Source organism: Cricetulus griseus (genome assembly GCF_003668045.3).
Source record: "Cricetulus griseus strain 17A/GY chromosome 1 unlocalized genomic scaffold, alternate assembly CriGri-PICRH-1.0 chr1_0, whole genome shotgun sequence".
Taxonomy (NCBI): Eukaryota; Metazoa; Chordata; class Mammalia; order Rodentia; family Cricetidae; genus Cricetulus; species Cricetulus griseus.
In genome coordinates, this window is record NW_023276806.1 from 139,090,866 (window position 1) to 139,115,236 (window position 24,371).

General features: G+C 43.3%; 2 protein-coding genes across 10 annotated transcripts in view; one reads left to right on the forward strand and one right to left on the reverse strand.

Moving 5' to 3' along the window:
• The window catches only part of LOC113832969 (lysozyme C-2-like), a 32,412-nt gene extending 20,122 nt beyond the window's left edge, over positions 1-12,290 (reverse strand). For 4 of the 8 annotated variants that reach the window (XR_004771793.1, XR_004771796.1, XR_004771790.1 and 1 more), the window contains exons 1-2: positions 10,997-12,290; positions 2,389-2,504 (exon numbers count right to left, since the gene is read on the reverse strand). The gene's annotated coding sequence lies outside the window, so the exon portion shown is untranslated. Of the gene's footprint in view, positions 1-1,737; positions 1,967-2,388; positions 2,505-10,483 lie in introns of those variants that run through there. The other 4 variants (XR_004771792.1, XR_004771795.1, XR_004771791.1 and 1 more) reach the window with 4 other exon arrangements.
• LOC100762118 (YEATS domain-containing protein 4) lies at positions 4,766-15,105 on the forward strand. Of its 2 annotated transcripts, none has more exons than XM_027392351.2 (7): positions 4,766-5,016; positions 9,296-9,415; positions 10,155-10,221; positions 10,322-10,416; positions 12,285-12,377; positions 12,623-12,710; positions 14,504-15,105. In XM_027392351.2, exons 1-7 carry the CDS (start codon positions 4,966-4,968, stop codon positions 14,671-14,673), a joined length of 684 nt encoding a protein of 227 aa, XP_027248152.1. In that variant the 5' UTR covers positions 4,766-4,965; the 3' UTR covers positions 14,674-15,105. The 2 variants fall into 2 exon arrangements, with proteins under 2 accessions (XP_027248152.1, XP_027248150.1); XM_027392349.1 differs by lacking the exon at positions 4,766-5,016 and adding an exon at positions 5,023-5,287.
• Positions 15,106-24,371: the final 9,266 nt, after the last annotated feature.

Genomic DNA, 24,371 nt, shown 5'->3' on the forward strand with positions numbered 1-24,371 from the left:
GTCTTGTCTTAGTTGGGATTTCAATTTCTGTGAAAAGACACCATGACCATGAAACTCTCACAAAGAAAAAACATTTAGTTGGGGTGGCTTATGTTTTCAGAGGTTCAGTCCATTATCATCCTGGTGGGAGCCATGGCAGCATGCAGGCTGATATAGTGCTGGCTACATTTTGATAAGCAGGCAACAGGAAGTAGATTTTCTCACAGGGAGTAGCTTGATCATAGAAGAGCTGAAAGCCCACTCCCTCAGTGACATAATTCCTCCCATAAAGCCATCCCTCTGAATAGTGACACTTCATTTGGGGACCAAATTCCTTTCAAACCACGTGTTTTTGGTCCATGTCCAAAACAGTAGTGATAGTACCTGGTATTACTGACTATTGGTGGGTCTTGAACATCACCAAAAACAAGGAGGCCTCAGCTCTGAAATGGAAGGTTGTCACTTATTTCCTCACACTGGTCTAGGTAGTGAGTATGCTGAATTTTTTCTAAAGTCTAACCATTGAGAACTCAAGGCATTCAAGCTCATTACTACTTCCATCTCTGTAGCAGGACCAAGCCCTTTCCCTGTGGAGGAGATAACTATGCTGTCTCCCATAACTTTCATATGGCTCTGCTTCACCTGGCTGTGAAGATGAATAAAGAAGATCCCAGCCTGACCCACAGCTGTTTGAGAATATTTGTTCAAACTGCATGAAGATTGTCCATATCTTGCCTCACTTGCCTAACGCACCTGATTGGCTTAATAAAGAACTGAATGGGCAATAGTTAGACAGAAGAGAATAGATGGGACTTCGTGCAGATGGAGGAACTCAGGGTTATAATCTGGCTTGAGAGGAGAAACAATTAAGACACAGAGGAGGGCTGGAGAGATGGCTTAGAGATTAAGAGCACTGACTGCTCTTCCAGAGGTCCTGAGTTCAATTCCCAGCAACCACATGGTGGCTCACAACCATCTGTAATGACATCTGGTGCCCTCTTCTGGCGAGTAGGCATACATGCAGACAGAACATTATATAAAATATATCTTTTTAAAAAGTCTCCATTTAAAAAAAAAAGACACAGAAGAAGTTGGACATAAAGATGGAGAAGAGTTAAAGAATCATGTGGCATAACGATGATTAATAAAACCAGGTTAATTTAAATTATAAGAGGTCATTGGGAAGAAGCCTAAGCCTAAGGCCAAGCTTCCATAATTAACAATAAGTCTCTGTATCATTATTTTGGGGCTGGCAGTCCAATGAAAGTCACACACAGAAAAAAGGCTCGATACACACAGCACTAGAGTGAACTGTTTCTCTGCTTGTGGAACAGAAGGCTTGAAGGCCTTTAAAGTGACTGTTTCTTATATCAAATGATGGACAGCATATTGATCTCTATTCCTTTGCTTATGCTAGGAAAGGACTTTAATAAGAAACTTAAAGGGAAAAAAATAAAAACCCTGGTTGCTATGCATGGTAGCACATATCTTTAACCCCAGCACTCAGGAGGCAGAAGAATTCAAGGACACCCTAGAATACATAGCAATTTCCAGACCAGCCAGGATTGCATGGTGAGACCTTGCCTCGGACCAAAAACAAACCACTGGTCTGCAACAATACAAAGTTTGTAATACTATCAAGAAAGTCTAGAAAAGGAAACTGACTGAGCAAAACTGTGTCGTGATAAATATTAAGAGATTCATTTTGTGGGAAGTCTATGTAAGATAATTTTAAGTGGAAAAGACCATACAAAATGGTAATTGTACACAAAACAATTTAATTTTAAAAGACTGTTGATTTATAGTCACACCTTATTTTAAGCAGTAAAACATAACTTATTTGGTTTTCTTTATATTGGTCACATTCAAGATAAAATAACGGCTTCCTGTTTTAGGAGGGGTGTGACCTCCGGGTTCTTTGTCCACAAAGTCTTCAAGCAGTATCTTTTTATCGTTCTCTCTAGATCAGAACATCTCTGTTCAAACACTGGGAGAAAATTAAAAAATGACTTTAAAGCTGTGGATCAATAAGAACTTCCTGCTTGGCACACAGCTCAAACGTTAGAACCCGCATATCACTAGAGGATGATGGGACTGAGAGGATGCTTAAATGCTGTGGCCTTATTTTTAACAAGATGCAAACAAGGCTCATATCAGTATTTAGGCCTTGGATGGTAGAACTTGAACTCATGCCATGATGGCAGTAATATGTAATTTTTAGTGTATGTTGTATTTTTCCTTTGTGGCAATTGACCCCAACACTTGGTACAGTTTAGTCAAGCATGCTAAACAATGAGCTATTAATTCCTACTCTGTTAAACTTAGTTGTTACAGTTTTCAGAAGAAAAGAGATTGTGGAACCTTTCTGTAGCCCACTTGGCCTATCTTTAAGGCATTTTGTACACTCACCTGCAGTCATTGGAAGGCAGTAGAACTACAGGAAAGAGGAACATCACTCCCTGTTGAGTGTTCAGATAGTTCATGGAACTGGAATCCGTTGGACATTACTCTTCTTGTCTGTAAATCTGTGGTGTAGATCCATGTAAAGTTGTATCATGGGCTGAGTACTCACATAAAAACATGTACAGATTTTACATTTTTACACAAATTAAATTATACTTAAACAGCTTCATGAAATGGTTGTTACTGAAAACTACATCCAAAGTAACAAACACTGACCTGAATTCTCATTATAAAGAGTGAATAAAATTGCAGTAACAATATTCTGTATGTTGAAAACACCACTCTTAAGTTTTGAGGCTTAAAGCTCCTGCTGCTTCTATTTAACTGGTTACAAATTGTCAGGAAGAGCTTTGTTCACACAAGGCTTGTGCTTTGTTCTCTTTCTTAAAGTATTCATTTATCTTTGTGTGTGTGGTGCTTTGCCTTCATATAGGACGGTGCACCACACATATACCTGGTACCTATGGAAGTCAGAAGAGGACTTCCATCTCCAGTAACTGGAGTTACAGACAGTTGAGAGCTGCCACATAGGTGCTGGAATCAAGTCCTTTGGGAGAGCATCCAGTGCTCTTAGCTAATGAGCCATCTGTCCGGCCCCTGTTTTTCTTAAGATGAATTTCCACTGGTAGACATAGGTGGCAGTTCCAACACATTCTATTTCCAGTGTGAGAACAAAGAGGACCTTCCCTCAGGTAGTTGACAGTCCCACAGCATACAGTGAGCTCTCTTGCTTCAGTGGGCTCTTTACTTTTTAATCACTGCTGAAATCCTAAAAACCCAAGCACGTACATGTGCTCAAAAAACACTCTACACTCCAGTGTATCCCAACCCCCCAGAAACTTTATAAATAAGAAATAAAATGGCTTACACAACGTCAAAAGGATATATTCAAAAGAAGCTTCTATAATAATCACAGATGCAGAGACACATATCACTTCCTGTCTTTCCGTACAGTCTTCCAGACCTCTATGGTTGACTAATGGCTAGCTCTGCCCTCTGACTCCAAGCAAGCTTTATTTGACAGAACACAAACAAAATATCACACAACAATAGGGAGTGGCACTATTAAGAGGTATGGGCTTGTTGGAGCAGGTGTAGCCTTGAAGTAGTGTGGGAGTAAGTGTTTTGCTGTTGGGCTGGCTTCAAATTCTCATATGCTCAAGGTAGGCCTGGTGTGGCATTCACTTCCGCTGCCTGCAGATCAAGATGTAGAACTCTCAGCTCCTTCTCCAGCACCATGCCTGCCTGCATGCCACCATGCTTCCCTCCGTTACGATAATGGACTGAAGCCAGTTTAATGTTTTCCTTTATAAGAGTTGCCTTGGTCTTGGTGTCTCTTCACAGCAATAGAAACACTGTGGCACTGTTTCAAAGGGTTATGACTACATGTTGTTATGACTTCCTTGCTACAACTACCTTGCAATCACATCTTTCAGTTTCACAAAAGGTTGACGTGACTCACTTGCTAAGCTTATGTTCTGCTCCTGTAGCCCCACCTATCTTTGCTGCCAAATTCCCAATTGGGAAAAACCCTATCCCTGAGCTATAAAAACCTTGTCTTCCTCATGTCCAATGCTGACCTCTAGAACCCTGCCATAGGGGAAGGCAGCCCGAGTACAGCAATACAAAGGCTTGCTTTAACTAATTGCTTTATTAATATGGCCATGATTTGGGTCGGTGGTCTTTCTTCTTCTATATGCGGGATTAACATCATCTCTGGTAGACCCCACAGGTTTTCTGCTCCTATCCCAGGCCCCAACTCCAGCAGGCACAACCTGGGAACCACAGGCCACTCTGACCAGGGAAGCAAGTAGGCTAACTGCAGATCTTAACCTCCACTCCACTCCACGAAGTCCAATACCCCAGTCTCATCCTCAGAACTCTAGCAGACCTTCTGCTGTGGCCTCTCCACACTCTCTGCCCCACTGTCCCAACAGATAATCATCCGAGAAGTTTCTTGTAGAATATCTCTCAGCTCTCCTAGTAAATGTGTTGTTAATGCAATCACATTTTTATTTTACAATATATTTTCCATCTAATGATTTATTATAGCAGTATATTGTAGCATCAAGTTTGTTCCGTGCATGTGATAGTTTCTTTTGTCTATGAGATACACATTATAGGTCGTTTTTCACTGGATTTCCCGAGCTCTTCTTCCTAAATGTTTTCTTTGACCTGTCTTTCATAGTAATGGCTTTTGGAAAGTACGTGGTGATTTGTGGCCGATTTGAAAGCTCTCTACAGGCATGGCAGAAACTCGGCGCGTGCGCAGTGTACGCCTGAGGCCGTTGCGCATGCGCATGCGCACGCTCACGCGTCCGACGCTCCCCTCCCTCCACTTCCGCTCCGCTCTCCCACCGCGGGGCTGAATGGCCGACCCCGACGCCGCGGGTGTGGAGGAGGTGGCTGTTCAGCGCCGCGAGCCAGGTGACTCGCCCTCCTCCTGCCTGAACCCCTCGGCCCGGGCGGCCCCTCCGGCCTGAGCTCTTTCCCTGGCGGCCGCGGCTCCTTCCCTGGGACAATATGTTCAAGAGAATGGCGGAATTTGGGCCTGACTCCGGCGGGAGAGTGAAGGTCAGTGCGCATGCGTGGCGCGCAGCGGTGGCGGCCGAGTCCCCTCGGGCGCTCGGCTCTCAGGATGGCCCCGCCCCGCTCGGCGCTCATTGGCCCCGAGTCTGCCGTCATCTTCTGCCGTCCGGCAGACAAGCAAAGGTTCCCGGGTGGGCTGGGACAGCCCGTGGAGCTGACAGATGTGGTACCTGCTGTGCGTGGGTCTGTTGTCGCCAAGACTTGTCATTCCCGAAGTCATCAAAGGAGCACTGAGCTGCTTTCGAGTTTAGTGAACGTGGGTCCCCCACATAATGTTGGTGGTTATGAGGTTTAATTCCCGCACGTTTATTTTAGTATCTTACATGTGTTGTTGATAGGAGGTGGAAGTCAGAGGACAACTCGCAGGAGTCGGTTCTCTGGAGTCACCATGTGGGTGGGTCCTTGGTGTCCTCTGATCTATCCTCCTTCCTACAGGCGGGATCGACTGGTTTCTGGTGCCCCTCTCCCTTTAACTCCCACTTTTTTTTTTTAAGATTTTATTCATTTATTATGTTACAACATTCTGCTCCCATGTATATCTGCACACCAGAAGAGGGCACCAGATCTCATAACGGATGGTTGTGAGCCACCATGTGGTTGCTGGGAATTGAACTCAGGACCTCTGGAAGAACAGCCAGTGCTCTTAACCTCTGAGCCATCTCTCCAGCCCTAACTCCCACTTTTAAATCTACCACAGGAAGTATCTTTTGGGAGGGGGGTTGTTTGTTTGTTTTAAGATTTACTTGTGTATTCAGTGTTCTGTCTGCCTGTATACCTGCATGCCAGAAGAGGGCACCAGATCTCATTACAGATGGTTGTGAGCTATCCTGTGGTTGCTGGGAATTGAACTCAAGACCTCTGGAAGGAAAGCCACCTAGTGTTCTTAACCACTGAGCCATCTCTCCAGCCACTACTTTTTTTTTTTTAAATCTTTATCAGTGTCATATTATTTTTATATTACCATAATCATAGTGTCTATACACCCATAGCTGTTTTTATATTAAAAGTAAAGGGAGAATTCCTCAGCAGTCTTAAAGTCATTGAAATGTAATAGGAGAAAGAAAAGCCAGATTATGTTCATGTTAGTATAAGAGGCGTCATAGAAGTATGCATTTGCCTAGCCTTTAGTGAAGAATTTGAGCCAATTTTGAAGTGATTACAGAGCAAAGGGTTAATGTGAAAACCTCTCTCTGCTTTGGGCATGTTAGGTTGTAGACATTTGTAAATGTTAGTCCAGGATAACTTGAGAAAGTTGGGTCTGGGGTCCTTCCACACCAAGAATAGTCATGCACAGCTTAAACATTGGAGACTTGTTTCTCTTTGCCAATTACTGTATGCTCTTAGAGTTATCTTTTTCCAATACAGATAAACCTCGTCCTAGAAGAGAGTCTGCTCATGAGTCCTTTCCGTTACTGACAAATTGACAATTCCTTGCACCACTATACTAGCTGTAGGATCCGTTTATTGTTTGCTTACCGAGTCTGTACCCTTATACTCAGTTCCATCAGGTCCTGAACCTGAGGCCATCTATACCTGTGGTGGTCACATCACAGTGTCATCATTGGTCCTTGTCATTATGGTCAGGCTCACATAAAAACTGCTTGCCTTTTCTTTAATTCACTTTAAAACAATTTTATTGCATCTATTGTTTGTTCACGGGGGCATATGCATGCCACAGCGTGGATATAGAGATCAGAGGATAGATAGCTCAGGAGTCCTGGGGACCAAACTCTGGTCATCAGGCACAGTAACAGGTATCTTTGCCTACTGAGCCATCTAACCAACCCAGAATTAACTGTGGACGTACAAGTTTTGATTTACTTAGCGATCAGGCTATAGTTTAACATTTTCCACTGGCTTCCTTTTTCCTTTTTCTTAATTAATTCCTTAGAGTTTATTACACTGATAAGATCTTTGTCCTTTAGGTACTTCTATTATTGGACAGTACATCTCAGATCTGTGTACAAAAGTTGGTGTTTTTAATATGTTTCCCATCATAACCTGTCAATACAGCCTTTACACCTATGGGAGGCAATGAAAACATCCTAGAATTTAGCACAGCTGTAGCAGATGTGCTACAGGCCATCAGCTAGCATACTTCAAGCACTCAGGTGCCACACTGTTTATTTTTGCCATACTTGTGTCCACTAATATTTATTGTAATATTTATAATTTGTTTATTATATATACAGTGTTCTGCCTGCATGTATACCTACAGGCCAGAAGAGGGCACCAGATCTTATTACAGATGGTTGAGAGTCACCATGTGGTTGCTGGGAATTGAACTCAGGACCTCTGGAAGAGCAGTCAATGCTCTTCACCTCTGAGCCATCTCTCCAGCACGTAACATTTATACTTAATTCCATCTTTTTGGTCTCTTCCTGACCATTTTGAATTGAAAGTTCAACTCTTTAGTTGTAGCTATGTCTTATGTAATGTGTATTAAACCCATCATGTTAGTTAGCTTTTCATTGTTGTAACAAAATACCTGAAAGAAACCATTCTAAAGGGGACAATTTATTTAGGTTCCAGGCTTCAGAGGTATCGTGATCCAGAAGGCTTGTGTTTGTGCAGCCTCTCACCACAGAAGCCAGTGAACAGAGAGCAGGAATTGGGTTCTAAGTTTAGTTTTATTCAGAGAGCCAGCAGTTGGACAAGGCAGCAGATAGCACCCCACACTGCCTTCTGTTTCCTTTCCAGCCAGTTTGGGAGTAGGGCACCTGGAGAGAGGAGGCCCACCATTGTGAGCTTAGTTTTGCCCCCCATGTCAGGTGGTCAGCCATGTTTCTTCTTACCACCCCTTGCACTCTTCCCTGTCCTCTGGAAATGCCGAGTCTAGTTAAGTGTCTGATGACATCAGCCTTGTCTTTTTCTAGGGACATCTAGGCCAAGGGGACTTAACTCAGAATAAACCAAGCATCAGCAGCACACATATGAAGCATTTAGTGACTCTGTGTGCAGAATCCTTTCTACTGTACAGAATGCAAATGTGTCTATAACACAGAATATAAAATGCCGCTATTTGTCCCCACTGTCCTCCATCATTTTCTACCTGTGGTCATTTAGCCCATTATAGACTTGAAGCATGGCTGAACATCATGCTGGGAGCACACGGCAGAACAAAACTGCTGATCTCTGTAGCTAAGGAAGGGAGGAGGATCCAAGAACAGGATAGACCTTCTAGAGACCCAACTAGCCTGCTTGCTCCCACGGGGCATTATAGACCATTCAGCTGTGTATAAATTCATTGATGAGGTTAGTGCCCTCATGATCCGGTCACATCTCAGTGCCACTGGCTGGGGACCAAGCTTTCAACAATAAGCCTTTTTTTTTTTTTTTTTTTTTTTTTTTTGGTTTTCCGAGACAGGGTTTCTCAGCTTTGGAGCCTATCCTGGCACTCGTTCTGTAGACCAGGCTGGCCTTGAACTCACAGAGATCCCCCTGCCTCTGCCTCCCGAGTGTCGGGATTAAAGGCATGCGCCACCAACGCCCGACAACAATAAGCCTTTTGAGGGTACTTCATATCCAGATTATAATGTACATAGTGATGACAACGGAAAATGTTTGCCCTAAAATTCTCTCATAAGTTGTCCTTGGTTTTTGTGCTATGCTTTGGAAATTCTGCCATAGATTAATTTTAAAAGCCTTTAGCTACAAGCGATGCTAGTCAAATTGGCAGTTGTCTTCTGTTTCCTAGCTTTTAGGTTTGTGAAGACATTTTGTTTTTCTTTAATCAAATACTCACATGCCTTACATGGTGTTTAGATGAGAACATTCAAGCCATCTTTCAAGCCATAGGACAGCTCAGCAGGTAAAGGCACTTGCTGCCAAGCCTGATGACCTGAGTTCAGGCCTCAGGCCCCACATAGAGGAAGGAGGAAAATCTATTCCTGCAGACTGTTTGGCTTCCACATGTACTGTGCACTGCAGAATGTACACACAGATGCACAAAATAACAAACATTTCAAGTAGGGAGCACTGTGAGCTTCCATGTGGGTGCTGGAACCAAACCTAGTTCTCTGTAAGAGCAGCAAGTGCTTCAACTGCTGAACTGTCTCCCCAGCCGCTCAAATATGAAAGTTGTAATTGTTACTTGGTTATTGTGTTAACATGAAATGAGTGTGAAAATGGGTTGAAGGGATCCCTGTTCTAACTAAACCCTAAAGTAGTTAGAAGCTATTCCCTAAAACAAGCTGCCAGTGCTCACTGTTTATTCAGGCAATGGTAAAATACTTACCGATTTTTAAACTTGCTTTTCTTTTAGGGAGTTACCATCGTTAAGCCAATAGTTTATGGTAATGTTGCCCGATATTTTGGGAAGAAAAGAGAAGAAGATGGACACACCCACCAGTGGACAGTATATGTAAAACCATACAGAAATGAGGTAGGCATTTTTTTTTCTGTAGTTATCTTCTGAAGTACAGTTTGTTTACTTGACAGTAAATTATGAAATTCTGTATAGTAACTTTCCAAGAATGAAGTGGGCCCATTATAGAATTCCCACCCCACCCCCATCTGAAAAAAAAACAAACAAAATTCTTATCTTCATGTAATTAATGGAACAGTTTTTTAGAATGTCTTCTGATTAAGATAAGGGGCTGGAGAGATGACTTAGCAGTTAAGAGCAAACAGTGCTCATGCAAAGGTTCCCAGTGCCCACATAGGGCAACTCACAAGAGCTATAATTGCAGCTCCAGGGGGTCCAGAGCTCCTGTACCCCCTGGGCACCTATATGCCCCTTGGGCACCTACATGCATACACACATTCACACACACATGTACACACATGAGAACACACACGTATATGTACACATATGAACACTGGCTTTTGTTTTGTTTGCTGTGTTGAGAGATGAAACCAAGCATGCTTCCTGAACTACATCCCTGCGCTTTTAAACATTTCATTCTGAAACAGGGTCTAGCAGGTTGCCCAGGCTACCCTCAAACTTACTGTCCTTCCTCAGCTTCTCGGTCAGCTGGCATTACAGGTGTGTCTCACTATACCAGCTAACTCTTGTTTTGTTTGAATTATGTCCTGTAAACTTCGAAGGAAAGTATATTTTATAAAATTGTGTGCACGTGCTGAGTGGTGTCCATTGGAGAACTAATTTCTCTCTGTTTTAGGATATGTCAGCATATGTGAAGAAAATCCAGTTTAAATTACATGAAAGCTATGGCAATCCTTTAAGAGGTGTGTTACAGTTTTTGTCTCATCGTATACATAATTAGGAAAGAAACAGGAACTAAATCGGTAATTTATAATTGTTTTTTCTTTTTTCTTCCCTCTCTAGTCGTTACTAAGCCGCCCTATGAAATTACTGAAACAGGATGGGGTGAATTTGAAATAATCATCAAAATATTTTTCATTGACCCTAATGAAAGACCGGTGAGTAACATTAGCCTTTGCAAGCAGAAAAGAGAGCATTTAGTGAGTGAGCCCTTGTAATACTTACTGAAGAGCTGGAATTTGCTCACACGGTCCCCTGTATGCCGTAAGTTAAATTTCCCTTGTTACTTAGGATCTTTCAGTTTAGAAAGAAACTAAATTTTTAAAGGGGAGGGGGTGGCACTAAGGTCCTAGCAGAGCTGAATGATCTTACAACCCTAGTGGCTCAAGCTGGCTAACCTCAACACCATCAAGTCCTTGCCAGCCTGGCCACAGAATAAGACCCTGTAACAGAGAACAAAAAGATAGAAGAATTAAAAATCAGCATGGGGAAACTGCAGCAATGTCAGCGCTCAGTGACTTCTCAAGAAAACAAAGACAGAAAGTTCACAGGGTGGCAGGGAGGTACACCTTAATCCCACTACTTGGGAGACAGAGGCAAGTGGATCTCTGTGAGTTCAAGGCCAGCCTGGTCTACAGTGTGAGTTCCAGGACAGCTATGACTGTTACACAGAGAAATCCTGTCTTCAAAACAAAACAAAACAACAACAACAACAAAAACAAAAACAGAAAATCCTACCTGCCTGAAACCAAGTGTTTCAGGACTCACGTGTGCTATGTCCATATGGTTTCCATCCTTGTGCTCCTGGGGTGTAGACTCTGCAGCATCTGTTTGTTGTCTGTCCCAGGAATGACCAAATACATCTTTAATGTGGCCACATAGTTCATCTTCTCACTTAAGATTATCTGCTGTTGTGGTAGTGATGCCCTGGGGATTTGCCTTCTCCCTTTCCACACTCGCACCCAAGCTAGGAGTAAATCCAGAGCCTTGTATTACTGAGCTATAGTTTGAACTTGGAAAATGCCATTTGAAGGAGGGTATTTCCACTGGCTAAATCCTATCCAAAGAAGGCAGATGGACATCTGTATATTGATTTCATTTGTTTAAGTTTAGTGGGAAATATTTGTTCATTTTCCTCTACAGAATATACTTCCTATTTTGTGATGGTTTCGGAGAGCCCTGTTTCCTTACAGTGATTTTTGTGGGAAGGTCTGTGGGCCTGTAGATTGGTTTGGGTGGTTCACCATGAGCTATGCAGCTTTGCCAGCTCTCGTGTTTGGTTGGTAATGGCATATGTTCTGCAGCTCAGAGCTTCTCCTGAGGCCTCAGTACACCTGTGTTTAAGAGCAAAGTGCTCTTGGCAGAGTAAGTTACCTGCCGGCTGTTTGTTATGCCCCTGGTAAAGTATCTTACTCCCACTGGAGATTTTACTATTAATTATTCTTTTAGAAAACTACCCCCTCCCCCCACCAGTCTCATTATACAGCCCAGGCTGCTGACACAGAACTCAGGAACACTCCTGCCTCAGCCTCCCACATGCTGGGATTACCACCACACCCAGCTTCAAATCCTTTAATATCCACAGAAAATGAAAAATCCCATAGCTTCATGTGTGTTGTTTGGGTATGGTTACTTTCTAGAGACGCTCACCTCACCTCTGTGAAATGTGGACAGACGGTATACCTGGTACAAAAACAAAGGACCGGAAGTTTGGGTGATTTGCCATCTAAATTACAACTGACGCAAGACAGGGAATTTGATATATTTACTGATTTCATCCCGTAATCCCGCTAACAAAATGGCGGTGTCTTCCAGGCCTAGTGGCACACACCTATAATCTTAGCATTTGAGAAGTAGAGGTAGAAGGGTCAGGAGTTCAAGGCCAGCCCTCTGCCACATAGTTAGCTTGAGGCCAGTCTAGGGAGTCTCAACAACCCAAGAAGGGAGAGAGGTGGGACTGACCAACTGTAGGAATGTGTCCCGTGTTGATGGAGTCACTGGTAGATGACACCCGTTCTGTTTACAGGTGACTCTGTATCACTTACTGAAGCTGTTCCAGTCTGACACTAATGCAATGCTGGGGAAAAAGACGGTGGTTTCCGAGTTCTATGATGAAATGGTATGACATTATAATGACAGGGCTTTTAAAACACTTTCAGTTATGGTGTGGGGTCAGAGCACAGCTTTGGGAACTTAGTTCTCTCACTGTGTGGGTCTCAGGAGTTGAACTCGAGTTACGAGGCTTGGCTGCAAACACCTTTACCTTCTGAGCATTCTCTCAGGCTCTTACAGTGAGTTTTAAAAGCACTTAAGCTGGAGACTTTTGGAGTTACTGGGCTTTTTTTTCTCATTTTATCCCTTAAGATATTTCAAGACCCAACAGCAATGATGCAACAACTGTTAACAACATCTCGTCAGCTAACCTTAGGAGCCTATAAACACGAAACAGAATGTAAGTCTTTGATGTATTCTGTAATGGCAAAAGAATTGTTGATTATTGGTTTTTTGGTTTTTGGTTTTTTTTTTTTTTTAGGTAAATTTCTTAGGAGTTAATAAAACAAGCTATGTAGTACCATAGATGACAACAATGAGCTAAATAAAGGAGAGCAGTTACTAATATTTCCTGAGCATTTTTAGGTGATAGATGCTTTAGCTCCAGTGACTTCTCTTAATTCTCAAACCTGTGGGAAATGCCTAGTTTTAACTGTCATATGGTAAGAGAAATGAAGGGAGACTTACAAATAACTGAGTTTAGCTAATAGGGAGTGAGGATGTATTTGAACTCTAGTCTTTGTGATTTCAAAGTTAGATTTTTCTCACTGTACCAGCTTGCTGCCCATTAGCATTCATGTTTGTGAGAACACCCGAACTTTGTGAGCAGCAGTTACCTAAGGCGTCCACAAGGCGGCAATGTTGGCTGTGAGCAGGAGCTTTTCTTTGTCAAGACCATACCAGACTAGTCAACTAGCATATTTAAGTAGATGATATCTCATTTTGTAGGTAAGACATCTATCTGGTAATTTTTAATGTATTCAGCTGAAACTTTTGCTTTTGCATTGTTGGGGGTTGAGTCCAGCATGTCACCTTAGCAGACTCAACCACAAGCTACATCACCAGCCTGTAGACATTTTTAAATAACAACACTCTCTTGTCAGCATAAATATTCGTAATAATAGTTAATAAAAATGTTTTATATATCACACATATTCTAGGTACTTTCTACGCAGCAGTTCAGTTAAGATCTTCTGAACAGGGCTGGGGCAGTGGCTTGGTTGCTGAGGTACTTGTGTGCACAGGACCTGAGTTTGGATCGCCAGCACCTCTGTAACAAGCTGGACATGGTGGCATGTGCCTACAGTCTAAGAGCTGGTGACAGAGATGGGAAGATCACTGGGGCTTGCTGGCCAACTGTTCTTGTCCAATCAGTAAGCTCTAGGTTTAGTGAGAGACCCTATCTCAAAACAATAAGGTGGAGAGCAATAGAGGAGTCCTGAAGTTGTCCTCTGGCCTGCACACTCATGCACACACAAAGGCACACAGACCGCCCCCCCACACAAGCACACACATACAATCTTCTCAACAAATAGCTATTCGTAATAATTATGTCATAAATGAGTAAGTGAGTGTAGAAATGTGTCATAGCTAGCAGAGCTAGATTTTAAATTTAGACAGTTTTGCTTTTTTTGGGAAAAAAAAAGCTAGAGGCTTATTTTGGTGGTGTGATTTTGCTATGTAAATTGCACTTGTGCATTAGTTAAGAATATTTTTTGCCTGGGTGGTGATGGTGTTCCATGTCTTTAATCCCAGCACTTGGGAGGCAGAGGCAGGCAGATCTCTGAGTTCAAGGCCAGCCTGGTTTACAGAGTGAGTTCCAGGACAGGCTCCAAAGCTACTGAGAAACGCTATCTTGCAAAAGAAGGAAAAGAAAAAAAAGAATATTTTTGGTTGGTTCACTGGCATTTCTTAGGTTTGAATGCCCCTTATTCCAAAGTAATATGTATCTAGAGGAAAGACAAAGAAATGATGTCTCAGAATCTGAACTGTGAGTAGCTGCAGTTTCATGTTTCTAGAAAACAGCTTGGAGCCTCTGTTGGAAGTTTAGACTTCCTACCCTCTCTCCACTTGCATGTTCTGTGTTGTTCACTTCTCCTCCTGGAAACAGTGGCCTTAGGAAACACTGTTTGCTCTTCTGTGTGCGTCTTAGCATAAGAAAGAGGAGTTCTCAGCTCCAGTATTTGTCTTCAGTTGCAGAACTTGAAGTGAAAACCAGAGAAAAATTAGAAGCCGCCAAGAAAAAAACAAGCTTTGAAATCGCAGAGCTTAAGGAAAGATTAAAAGCAAGTCGTGAAACTATAAATTGTTTAAAAAATGAAATCAGAAAACTTGAAGAAGATGATCAGACAAAAGACATATAAGCACTGGCAATAAGCCAAGCCGAAAGCAAGCAACCCTGCAGGAGGACGGACTTGGTGCAGATGCTGTGATGTTTTTTGGAGGAGCTGCGTGTGAGTTTGCCAGCCATGGTTTCTCATCTGCAAAGTCCAAGTAGTCACACTGCTCGAGCCATAGGAAATCCATCTGTGTTCCAAGAGTTGATGCCGTATGGCATTCAACATGTTAAGCACAACTTTCAAAGTGTTTGTTTTTTAAATTGGACTGTGTATTTTATTTTCTTTTAGGCAGGAATCAAAGTTTTATTATACTTGTACAGATTTATAGTGTGTGTATTAGTACTAGGTAGAATTAGTATATGTATTTAATTTTTCAAGTTCTTACCTGCCCCATTCTACCTCTTTTGTACATGATATGTCTCGTAAGTATTCAATAAATGTAGTTTACTGCTCTTATGTCTGCCTCCTGTGACTTCTCCGATCACTTTCCCACTGTGTAATTTTAAATAAATATTGGTATGTTTTTGTTTTGTTTCATTTGAGAATTTCATACAGTGTATTTTGTGTCCTCTTTGTATTAAACCCATCAACTCCAGATTGCTCTCCATATACTTCCAGGAGTGGAATGTCGACACATCCTTAAAGATTGACTCCCTGTCTCCCTGAAGCCATCATCTGTCTATAGATCCTCAGGTAGGGGTGGGGACATTGCTTCCTAACACATAGGCCAACACAGAAATGACCGGGAAGTGGCTTTTGTGAGAGACTGAATATGAGGTAAGGTCTGTGTCTCAGTGTGTCGTGATGAACTGGAGTGAACCACCATGATCCTAACCAAAAACCAGATGGTTGAAGTCTGGGCATTGTCTTGTTTTGAGACAGGGTCTCCCTATGTAGCCCTGGATGGCTTTGAACTCACAGAGATGTGCCTGCCTCTGTCACCCAAATCCTGTCATGAAAGACTTGTACCATGGTGCCCAGCTTATCTGGATATTTTAATATTGGGGGTGGGGGACAGCACATTCAGACCACAGCTCCCGTGGCCGCAGGAGAACCTTGTTGAGGTGCGGTCCCCCCTTTTCTGCTGCTGCACTGCATCCTCCGAGTTAGCGGGCCTGTGAGCCTCTGTGCGCTGCTGCTTTTGTGCCTCCCACAGCACTGCAGGAGTGCTGACATGATGGTGTGACTTAGCATCTAGCTTTGTGTTTGACTTGGAGGGCTCAGGTCACCATGACAGCACAGTGAGTGACTGCCCACTGAGCCATGTCCTGGGGCTGAGTCTGGTTTTTGTTCTGGTTTTGTTATTTGAGACAGATTCTCTGTGTGGCCTTGGCTGTCCCGGAACTCACTCTGTAGACCCGACTGGGTCTACAGAGATCTGCCTGCTTCTGCCTCCCAAGTGCTGGGGTTAAAGGCTCATGTCACCACTGCCCTGCTAATTAATCTTTTTAAGTCCTTAAAGATAAAAGATATTCAGTGGCATCCTAGATAGTAGTAATCTTAGGCAATACACTGCAATTCCCAAGTCAAAGGAGCCCTCCTTCACCCACTGAATTTTTTCTTCTTTCTTGCTCCCCCTAGCTAGCTTCCTAAGTCTGTTTTCTATCTTCAACAAAGCTGCATTGCCCTTTAATCCCTTAGTGGGTCGTTATGATTTGAAAATTCCCAGTCAACTGGCTCTACACCAGCTTTGTTCACTGAATGAGCGTAGATGTAACTGAGAGGGAGCTTAGGGAATATTTCATTCAGTTCATATCTGATGATGAAATTAAGTCTTGAAAAACTGAAACTAGGGCTGGAGAGATGGCTCAGAGGTTAAGAGTACTGACTGCTCTTCCAGAATTCATGAGTTCAATTCCCAGCAGCCACATAGTGGCTCACAACCATCTGTAATGAGATCTGGTGCTCTCTTCTGGCCCGCAGGGATATGTGCAGACAGAACACTGTACAAAATAAATACATAAAAACTAAAAAATTTAAAAACCAAAACTAAAACTATTGAAGGCATATAATCAGTCCGGGCCAGAGGTAGGATTTGAATTCAGCATTCCCTGCCCACTGAGCAGGCGTGAAGACTCATGTATGACACACAGCTTCTCGGAGAGAATGAACTGGAAATCAACCTGGATGTTCACTTCCCAAGAAAGCAGCTACTCTGTCCAGGAAGTGGTGGTGCACGCCTTTAATGTCAGCACTCAGGAGGCAGGAACAAGTGGATCTCTGTGAGTTCGAGGTCAGCCTGGTTTAGAGTGAGTTCCCAGACAGTCCAGGCTACACAGAGAAACCCTCTTTAGGAAAAAACAAAACAAAAATGTTGCAGTAATAGATGACTCAATTGAAAACTGAGCAAGATGGTTGAGTTTCCTGCAGGACAAGAAGGAAGTGGTGGGCCAGAGGCATCTCTAAAATTTCTCTGGTGGGGGCCGGAGAGGTAGCTCAGTAGTTAGGAGCACGTGTTACTCTTGCAAAGAACCTGGGTTTGGTGGTTCACCACCAATTATAACTAGAGTTTCAGGGGATCCAGCATCCTCATGACCTCCACAGGCACCAGGCATGCACACGGTACACATACATACATGAATCCAAAACACACGCATAAATCTTTAAAGACTAAAGACTCCTTGCAGGGATGGCATGGGTGCAGAGTCCAGCCAAGCTGTGGTAGCTCAAGTGATGGCAGGGCGAGCTTTTAGTTTCTTCCACTCTTGGACAAAATATTGGTTAAAAGGAGTACAGCCACTGTAAGCAAAGGTGGCATTATGGTTCCACAAAAATCTCAAGGAAAAGTATTGTAAACAACAGTGGTAACCATGGGACCAGGCCTTAAGGGAAGGCTGGAGAGAGCCAACCCGTTAGTGAGAAAGCTGGAGACAAAGTTCTCCCAGACCACAGAGGCAGTTCTAGACAACAAACTTAGAGACGGTGACATTCTTGGAAAGTATGTGAACCAAAATCACTGTTGACTTGGTGTTTTATGAAGCTGCCCGAACCACCCATGTTCTGAACTGTTTCATCATGTCAATAATCCCCTTTAATGTCTTTCCCTTTATAATAAGCCGATGACACCTAAACTAATGACATCCATTGTCTCGTATGCTTAGTTTTGCTGCGCTATAATAAACATTTCCAAGAAAAATAATGTTAAACAAACAAACAAAAACCCTTTTCTAGTGAAGCAACACATGCTCCAGGATCTTTGTAGCTATCCCTCTTTAAGGCCAGCATGCCTAAAATTGGCACCGATGGTTTTCCAAATTCCAACGCTGCTTCAAGTACATCCAGACACCAGTGCCAGAAGATTCCTAAAGCCAAGTCTCTTATCTGACCCAGTGCTTCCCCCTGCTTTGGACCATGGAATCCTGGGATTGTTCCTATACCTAAGACCTTAGGATATGACACAAACCTAATTGTTTTGTTGAGGCTTGGAGACTAGCAAAGCTACTTGAAAACAATGATTATTTTCATTTGTAGCAGTGTGTCCCTGCTTGTATGTATATGCACCACTTAAATGTTAGGTGCCTTTGGAGGCCAGAAGAGAGTGTCAGGTCCCCTAGGACTGGAGTTACAGATGGTTGTGGGCTACCGTATGGGTCCTCTGAAGAGTAACAAGTGCTTCTAACCACTAAGCCATCTCTCAGCTCAAATTTTATGTCTCTAAAATGCAACCTAAAGTCTCAGGATTTTCCTGCCCACCCCCCTTTTTTTGTTTTTATGTTTGTTTTCTTGATTTTTTTTTCTTCAAGACAGGGATTCTCTGTATAGCCCTGGCTGTCCTGGAACTCACTGTGGAAACCAGGCTGGCCTTGAACTCAAAGATCTGCCTGCCTTTGCCTCCCGAGTGCTGGGTTCCCATCTGTACCCCATCTTTTTGAGTTGAGGATGCAGGGACTTTTTCTTAAGAGACCCAGGGAGTAAATATCTGTTTTTTGTTTTTTGTTTTTTTACAGTTGGTGACCTCTGCTATTGTGTGAAAGCAGTCACACAGCAAATGAGTGTAACTATCCAATAAAAAACGGCTTTATTGATACTGAACTCGAATAACATAATTTTTCACGTCAAATTATTTTATTTTTAATATTGAAAACTATATATATATCATAAATGAATGAATGAATGAATGTATGTATGTATGTATGTATGTATGTATGTATGTATGTATGTAAATCATTCACTATTCACAGGCAGGTGGTTTAGCCCTGAAGACTTGTTTCTCAGTTTCTCTAGATTAGAAATGCAGTGAGGCATGTGGACCACAAGGGGACGATCTATGCTTTCCAATGGAATCAAGAGTTTGTCGCTGGGCCCTTGGAAATGTCCAAGCTACCTATCTAAAAAAGGGGCTTGCTAGAACCTGTGGCATGGCTTAGTAGATGAATCAGACTGACTCACTAAGTTCAGTCCCTAGGACCCACATTGTGGAAGGAGAGAACCAACACACACACACACACACACACACACACTAAATAGATGTATAAAAATATTCAATGGCCGGGCGTTGGTGGCACACGCCTTTAATCCCAGCACTCAGGAGGCAGAGGCAGGTGGTTCTCTGTGAGTTTGAGGCCAGCCTGGTCTCCAGAGCGAGTGCCAGGATAGGCTCCAAAGCTACACAGAGAAACCCTATCTCGAAAATAAAAAAAAAAAAAAAAAAATTCAATGAACTCTGAAGAATCATAAAGCACCAGTACACTGGCTAGTGTCTTTTTAAAATGTAATGTTACCCGAGACTTGCCCTGGCTACCCCTTTCACCAGTGCTGAGAAACCTGTATCCTGAGGAATTTGCTCCGGAACCTGCTAAGACATTGCTGGAGACATGGGCTTCTTTCTGCCCTCTGGTGCCCACGTCAGTCTTCAGCGTTCAGAGCTCATCTGACTCTTAGCATCATTTGGAGGGTCAGTTTGCTTGTTTATTTCTGAGATGTGGTCTCAGTTTTAGCCCAGGTTGGCCTTGAACTCAAAATAATCACCCTTAAAGTAAATTACAGGTGTGAGATGCCACCTCTAGCTGGCTGACTTCCTTCCTTTTTCCAGTCCTGCTGACTCCCTCTGTCTCTTTCAGCATATCTTCTTCCTCCATTTGGTCTATTAATGTTTATTTATTTTAGTAGTTACTTGGGTTTTGTTTTGTTAGAGACAGGGTTTCATGTAATCCAGACTGGCCTAGAACTTGGTAAGTAGCAGAGAATACCCTTGAACGATCCTGACCTTCTCATCTCAGCCTCTCGAGTGCTGGGATCACAGGCTTGTCTTACCACCTACCATGGATAACTCATTAAGGTTCCCTAAGGGTCCACCCTGAGCCAGCTTTTATCCACAGTTTTAAGCCATATTTTATGCCGAAATTCAAAGCCTGCATGCCTATTCTGGGCTCTGGACTATATTAAATTACTTCTAGATAATGTATCTGGATGTTCTGCAGTTACTTCCATTAGAACATTTCTGAAGCCTAAGTCATGGCCTATTTTAGTCTTCCTCCGTCACGCACTCCCCACCCTGGCTCACAGCACCATTGCCTTATTGCCTGTGGTAGACATCATCTCTCCAACAGGCTTCTCTGGTGAGAATCACAAGCCTCACTCACAGTAATGGATCCTGTGGCCATGCTCATAGCATGTGACCCTTCTTCTCGTTAGTTTGGATTTAGGGCATTTGTCCCAGCCATTGTCGTCTTTCGGGATTATGGTCAGTCGTTACTGTTGCCCATGTTAGGGCTGGTGTGGTTGTGTGCATGAAGAAGACTGTTTGGTGGAGGGTTTCAAAGTGTAGGCTCCGGAATGGGACTTCAAAGACTGCACCATGCCTCTGTTGCTGGCTTTGTGACCCCAGGCAAGTTATTTAGCTTCTCTGTGCGTTGCTTTGTTCATACTTAAAGTGGGCATAATTATGGTGACCTCATAAAAGATCAAATAAGATGATGTGTGTCAAAGACTGGGTATAGAACTTAGAATGCAAAAACAACAACAAAAAAAATGAAGTAGGTTTTTTCAAACGGCTTTATTGGAGTTTAATTTATATATTGTTTCGAGCTGACTTGTGTCCCCTCCAAAATTTGTTTGTTCAATCCCAAGCCCCCAGTACCTCAGAATATAATGTATAAGTTAATGAAGATTAAGCATTTAAATATGTAATTAAGATGAAGTGAGGTCATTAGATTAAAGTGGTAGCTAATTCAATATAACTGGTGTCCTTTGTTTATTTAGTTAATTTGTTTGCTTTGAGACAGGCTCTCACATTGTAGCCCTGACTATCCTGAAGCTGGCTCTGTAGACTAGGCTGCCCTCAAACTCCGAGACCCACTTATCTCTGCCTCCCAAGTGCTGGGGTTAAAAGTGTATGCTACCACATCCAGCAGACTGGTGTCTTTTAAAACACTGAGCTGGGTAGTATACTTTTAATTCCAGCAATTGGAAGGTGGAGGCAGGAGGTTCAAGGTCAGCCAAGGCTACACAGTAGATCCTATCTCAAAAACAACAACAGAACAAAAACAAAACAGTAGGGAAAAGGAGGCAGGGGAGGAGGAGGGAAGAGGAGAGGAGGGGAAAGAGGATTTGGAAATATACATACAGAGGACGATGGGCCACAGACAGGACAGAGATGGCTGCTTACACCCAGAGAGACATGGCACAGGGTTCCCTCACAGCCTTCCGTGGGAGTGGGCCTTGCTGGCACTTTGATCGTGTGCTTTCTGCCTCCAGGGTTGCACGAGGATAAACCAGTGTTGTTCAAGCCACCCATCGTGTGATGTTTCATCAGCCCCAGCAAACTAGCAGGTGCACCACACATATCACCCACTTAATGTACAATACGGGGGTTTTGTAGTAAATTTAGAACTATATACAACCACTGCCGCAGTCTGATTTTAGAATATTTTTGTTGCCTCTAAAAGAAACCTTCTGCTGACTTGCAGTCACTGCCATCCACCTTCAGCTCCGGGCAAGCATCACTTTCCTTCCTGTCTATACATTTGCCTTTTCTAAACATTTCTTATAACAATCTCCAATGGTTAGCAAATCGTGTCCTTCGGAATCAACCCACCCTGTATCCTTCCATCTCCTTAAAATAACAAGCTCGAGCCTTAAGCTTGTGGCTTCTGTACAATTACACACTCCTGTTGTATTTATTTGCAATGTACGTAAGAGAAAATGTGTCTAGATCTCAGAGGAGTTGCAATGAGTATTGAAATACTCAAGTCCACAGGCCTGCAAGATGGCTCAGCAAGTAAAGGCACAGGCCACCCAGCCCCACAACCACCACCCCTGGGACCCTCACGATGAAAGGAGATCACTGACTCCTGTACACATACACACACACACACACACACACACACACACACACACACACACACACACACACACACACACACATAAATATAATACATTTGTAAACAAGAACAAAAATAGCTAGGCAATGGTGGGCACACACCTTTAATCCCAGTATTCGGGAGGCAGGGATCTCTATGAGTTTCAAGGCCAGCGTGGTCTACATAGTTTGAAAATAATTTTATGGTTGTGATCACCATAACATGAACTATATTAAAGGGTCACAGCTCTAGGAAGGTTGAGAACCACTGACATAGAAGACTCCAGGTTAGCCAAGTCTACACAGTGAGACCATGTCAAAAGAAACAAATGAGAGAAATAACCACCTTAGCTAGGCATGGTGACACAGCATGACTGTTCTTGCAGAGCACAGTGGTGAGGTACAAGTGTCAGCAGCTCAAGGTCACCTTCAGCCACATGTGGAATCTGAGGCCTGCCTGGGGTACATGGGATTCTGTTTCAAAAGCAAAACATCATTAGTATCCATGGTGAGCCCTGAAATGACCAGCTATTCCCTGAGCTGTGTGTGCACAGCAGTAACTAATGAGACATTCTTTTAGGACCACATATATGTGACCACAGCCTGGACAGCACAGAATCCAAATGACAAGAGGCATTGCATAAAGCGTCTGTGCTGGCTAGCTCTCCTCAATTTTACTCTAACTAGAGTCATCTTGGAAGAAGAAACCTCTTTTGAAGAATTGCCTCCATCAGACCAGCCTATGGAAAAGTCAAGGTATTCTCTTGACTACTAGTGGATGTCAAAGGACCCAGCCCACCATGGGCAGTGCCATCTTTGGGCAGGTGGGTGTGGGCTGTGTAAGGTAGCTGAGCATCACCCTGGGAGTGATGTGAGCAGTGGACTCTGTGGCCTCTGCTTCACTTGCCACCTCTAGACTCCTGCTGTGAGTCCTTGCCTTTGCTTCCCTGATGACAGATTGTGACCGGTACCCCAATTAACCCTTTCCTCTACAAGTTGCTTTGGGTCAAGCTGTTTATCATAATGACAGAAAAAGAAACCAGGACAGCTCCTTTGGTAGAAAATGAAAAATTTTTAAGATGGATGATGGGAGATGTCCTTCTGTATGCTGTGAATAAATGGTTCTCTTATTTGTTGATGAATAAATGCTTATTGGCCATTAGCCAGGCAGGAAGTATAGGCAGGGCTATGAGACTAGGAGAATTCTGGGAAAGAGAAAAGGCAGGGAAACAGCCACCAGAGAGATGCCATGTAGCTGCGGAAGTAGTAACTTTCCTGAGCATTATGGGTAAGCCACAGCCTGGTGGCAATACATCATTTAATAGAAATGGGTTAATAATAAGAAGCCTCAGCCATCAGCCAAGCAGTTTATAATTAAATATAAGCCTCTGTGTGTTTATTTGGGACTAAACAGCTGTGGGACCAGGTGGTACAGAAACTCTAACTTCAGATGGACTCTCACAAGAAGCAACGTCAGGGAGGAAGGATTCACACTGGCTCACAGCCTGAAGGTGCAGATCATCACAGTGAGAAAAACATGGAGGCACAAACAGCTGATGGCAGGAAACAGCAAGAGACTGCTAGTCCACATCTCCCCTGACCATAACAAGAAGTGGGGCTTGGCTGCAAACCTCAAGACCTAGCAAGCAGGACTTACTTCCTCCAGGTAGGGCCTACCTACCTCCCAAAGTTTCCAGACGCTCCCCCAAACAGTCCCACTAGCCTGGGACCAAGTGTTGGAAAATGTGAGCCTATGGGGATGTTTTACAGGCAAATTCCAGTGCCACCCAAAGTCCTATAGAATGTATACAGGCATTCACAAAGAAAAGAGAAGGAGTACTTCCAAACCCATACACAGATGTATGATCCGAGCACAAATTCACACACGAAAGGGGCAGCACTGGGACACTGGAGTCAGGAGGCTGGAAGGCAAGGGACTTGGGAACGTTTCCTGAGATGGTTTTGAAGCTGCTATTTGGTATCAATATTCCCTTTCATTTAATTGTGTGTGCACATATGTTATGTGCACCAAGGTGTTTGTGGATCCAAACATTAGAGTCGCAGGTGGGTGTTGGAACTGAACCTGGATCCTCTGCAAGAGCAGGTGCGGTTACCCGCTGAGCCCTTTCTCCTCCCCTCTCCGCTTTGTTGGTTAGTTTTGAGCCAGGATCTCACTAGATAGTCCTGGCCAACTTGAAACTTGTTACATAAACCAGGCTAGTTCTAAATTCACAAAGATCTTCCAGCCTTTGTCTCCCAAGTGCTAGGATTAAAGGTGTGTACCACCATGCCTGGCTAATTCTTCTAATTTAAGTGTTCACAATTCTATATGTTCAGTCGAGCAGTGTGGCGCACACCTTTAATCCCAGCACTCAGGAGGCAGAGGCAGAGGCAGGCAGATCTCTGTGAGTTCGAGACCAGC

Bases quoted from the DNA above. Each gene is read 5' to 3' on its own strand.
- LOC100762118 (XM_027392349.1), top strand. From the start codon at position 5,027: ATGCGTGGCGCGCAGCGGTGGCGGCCGAGTCCCCTCGGGCGCTCGGCT. The intron at 10,222-10,321 runs GTGTGTTACAGT...TTCCCTCTCTAG, and splicing joins CTATGGCAATCCTTTAAGAG to TCGTTACTAAGCCGCCCTAT. The intron at 10,417-12,284 runs GTGAGTAACATT...TTCTGTTTACAG, and splicing joins TTGACCCTAATGAAAGACCG to GTGACTCTGTATCACTTACT.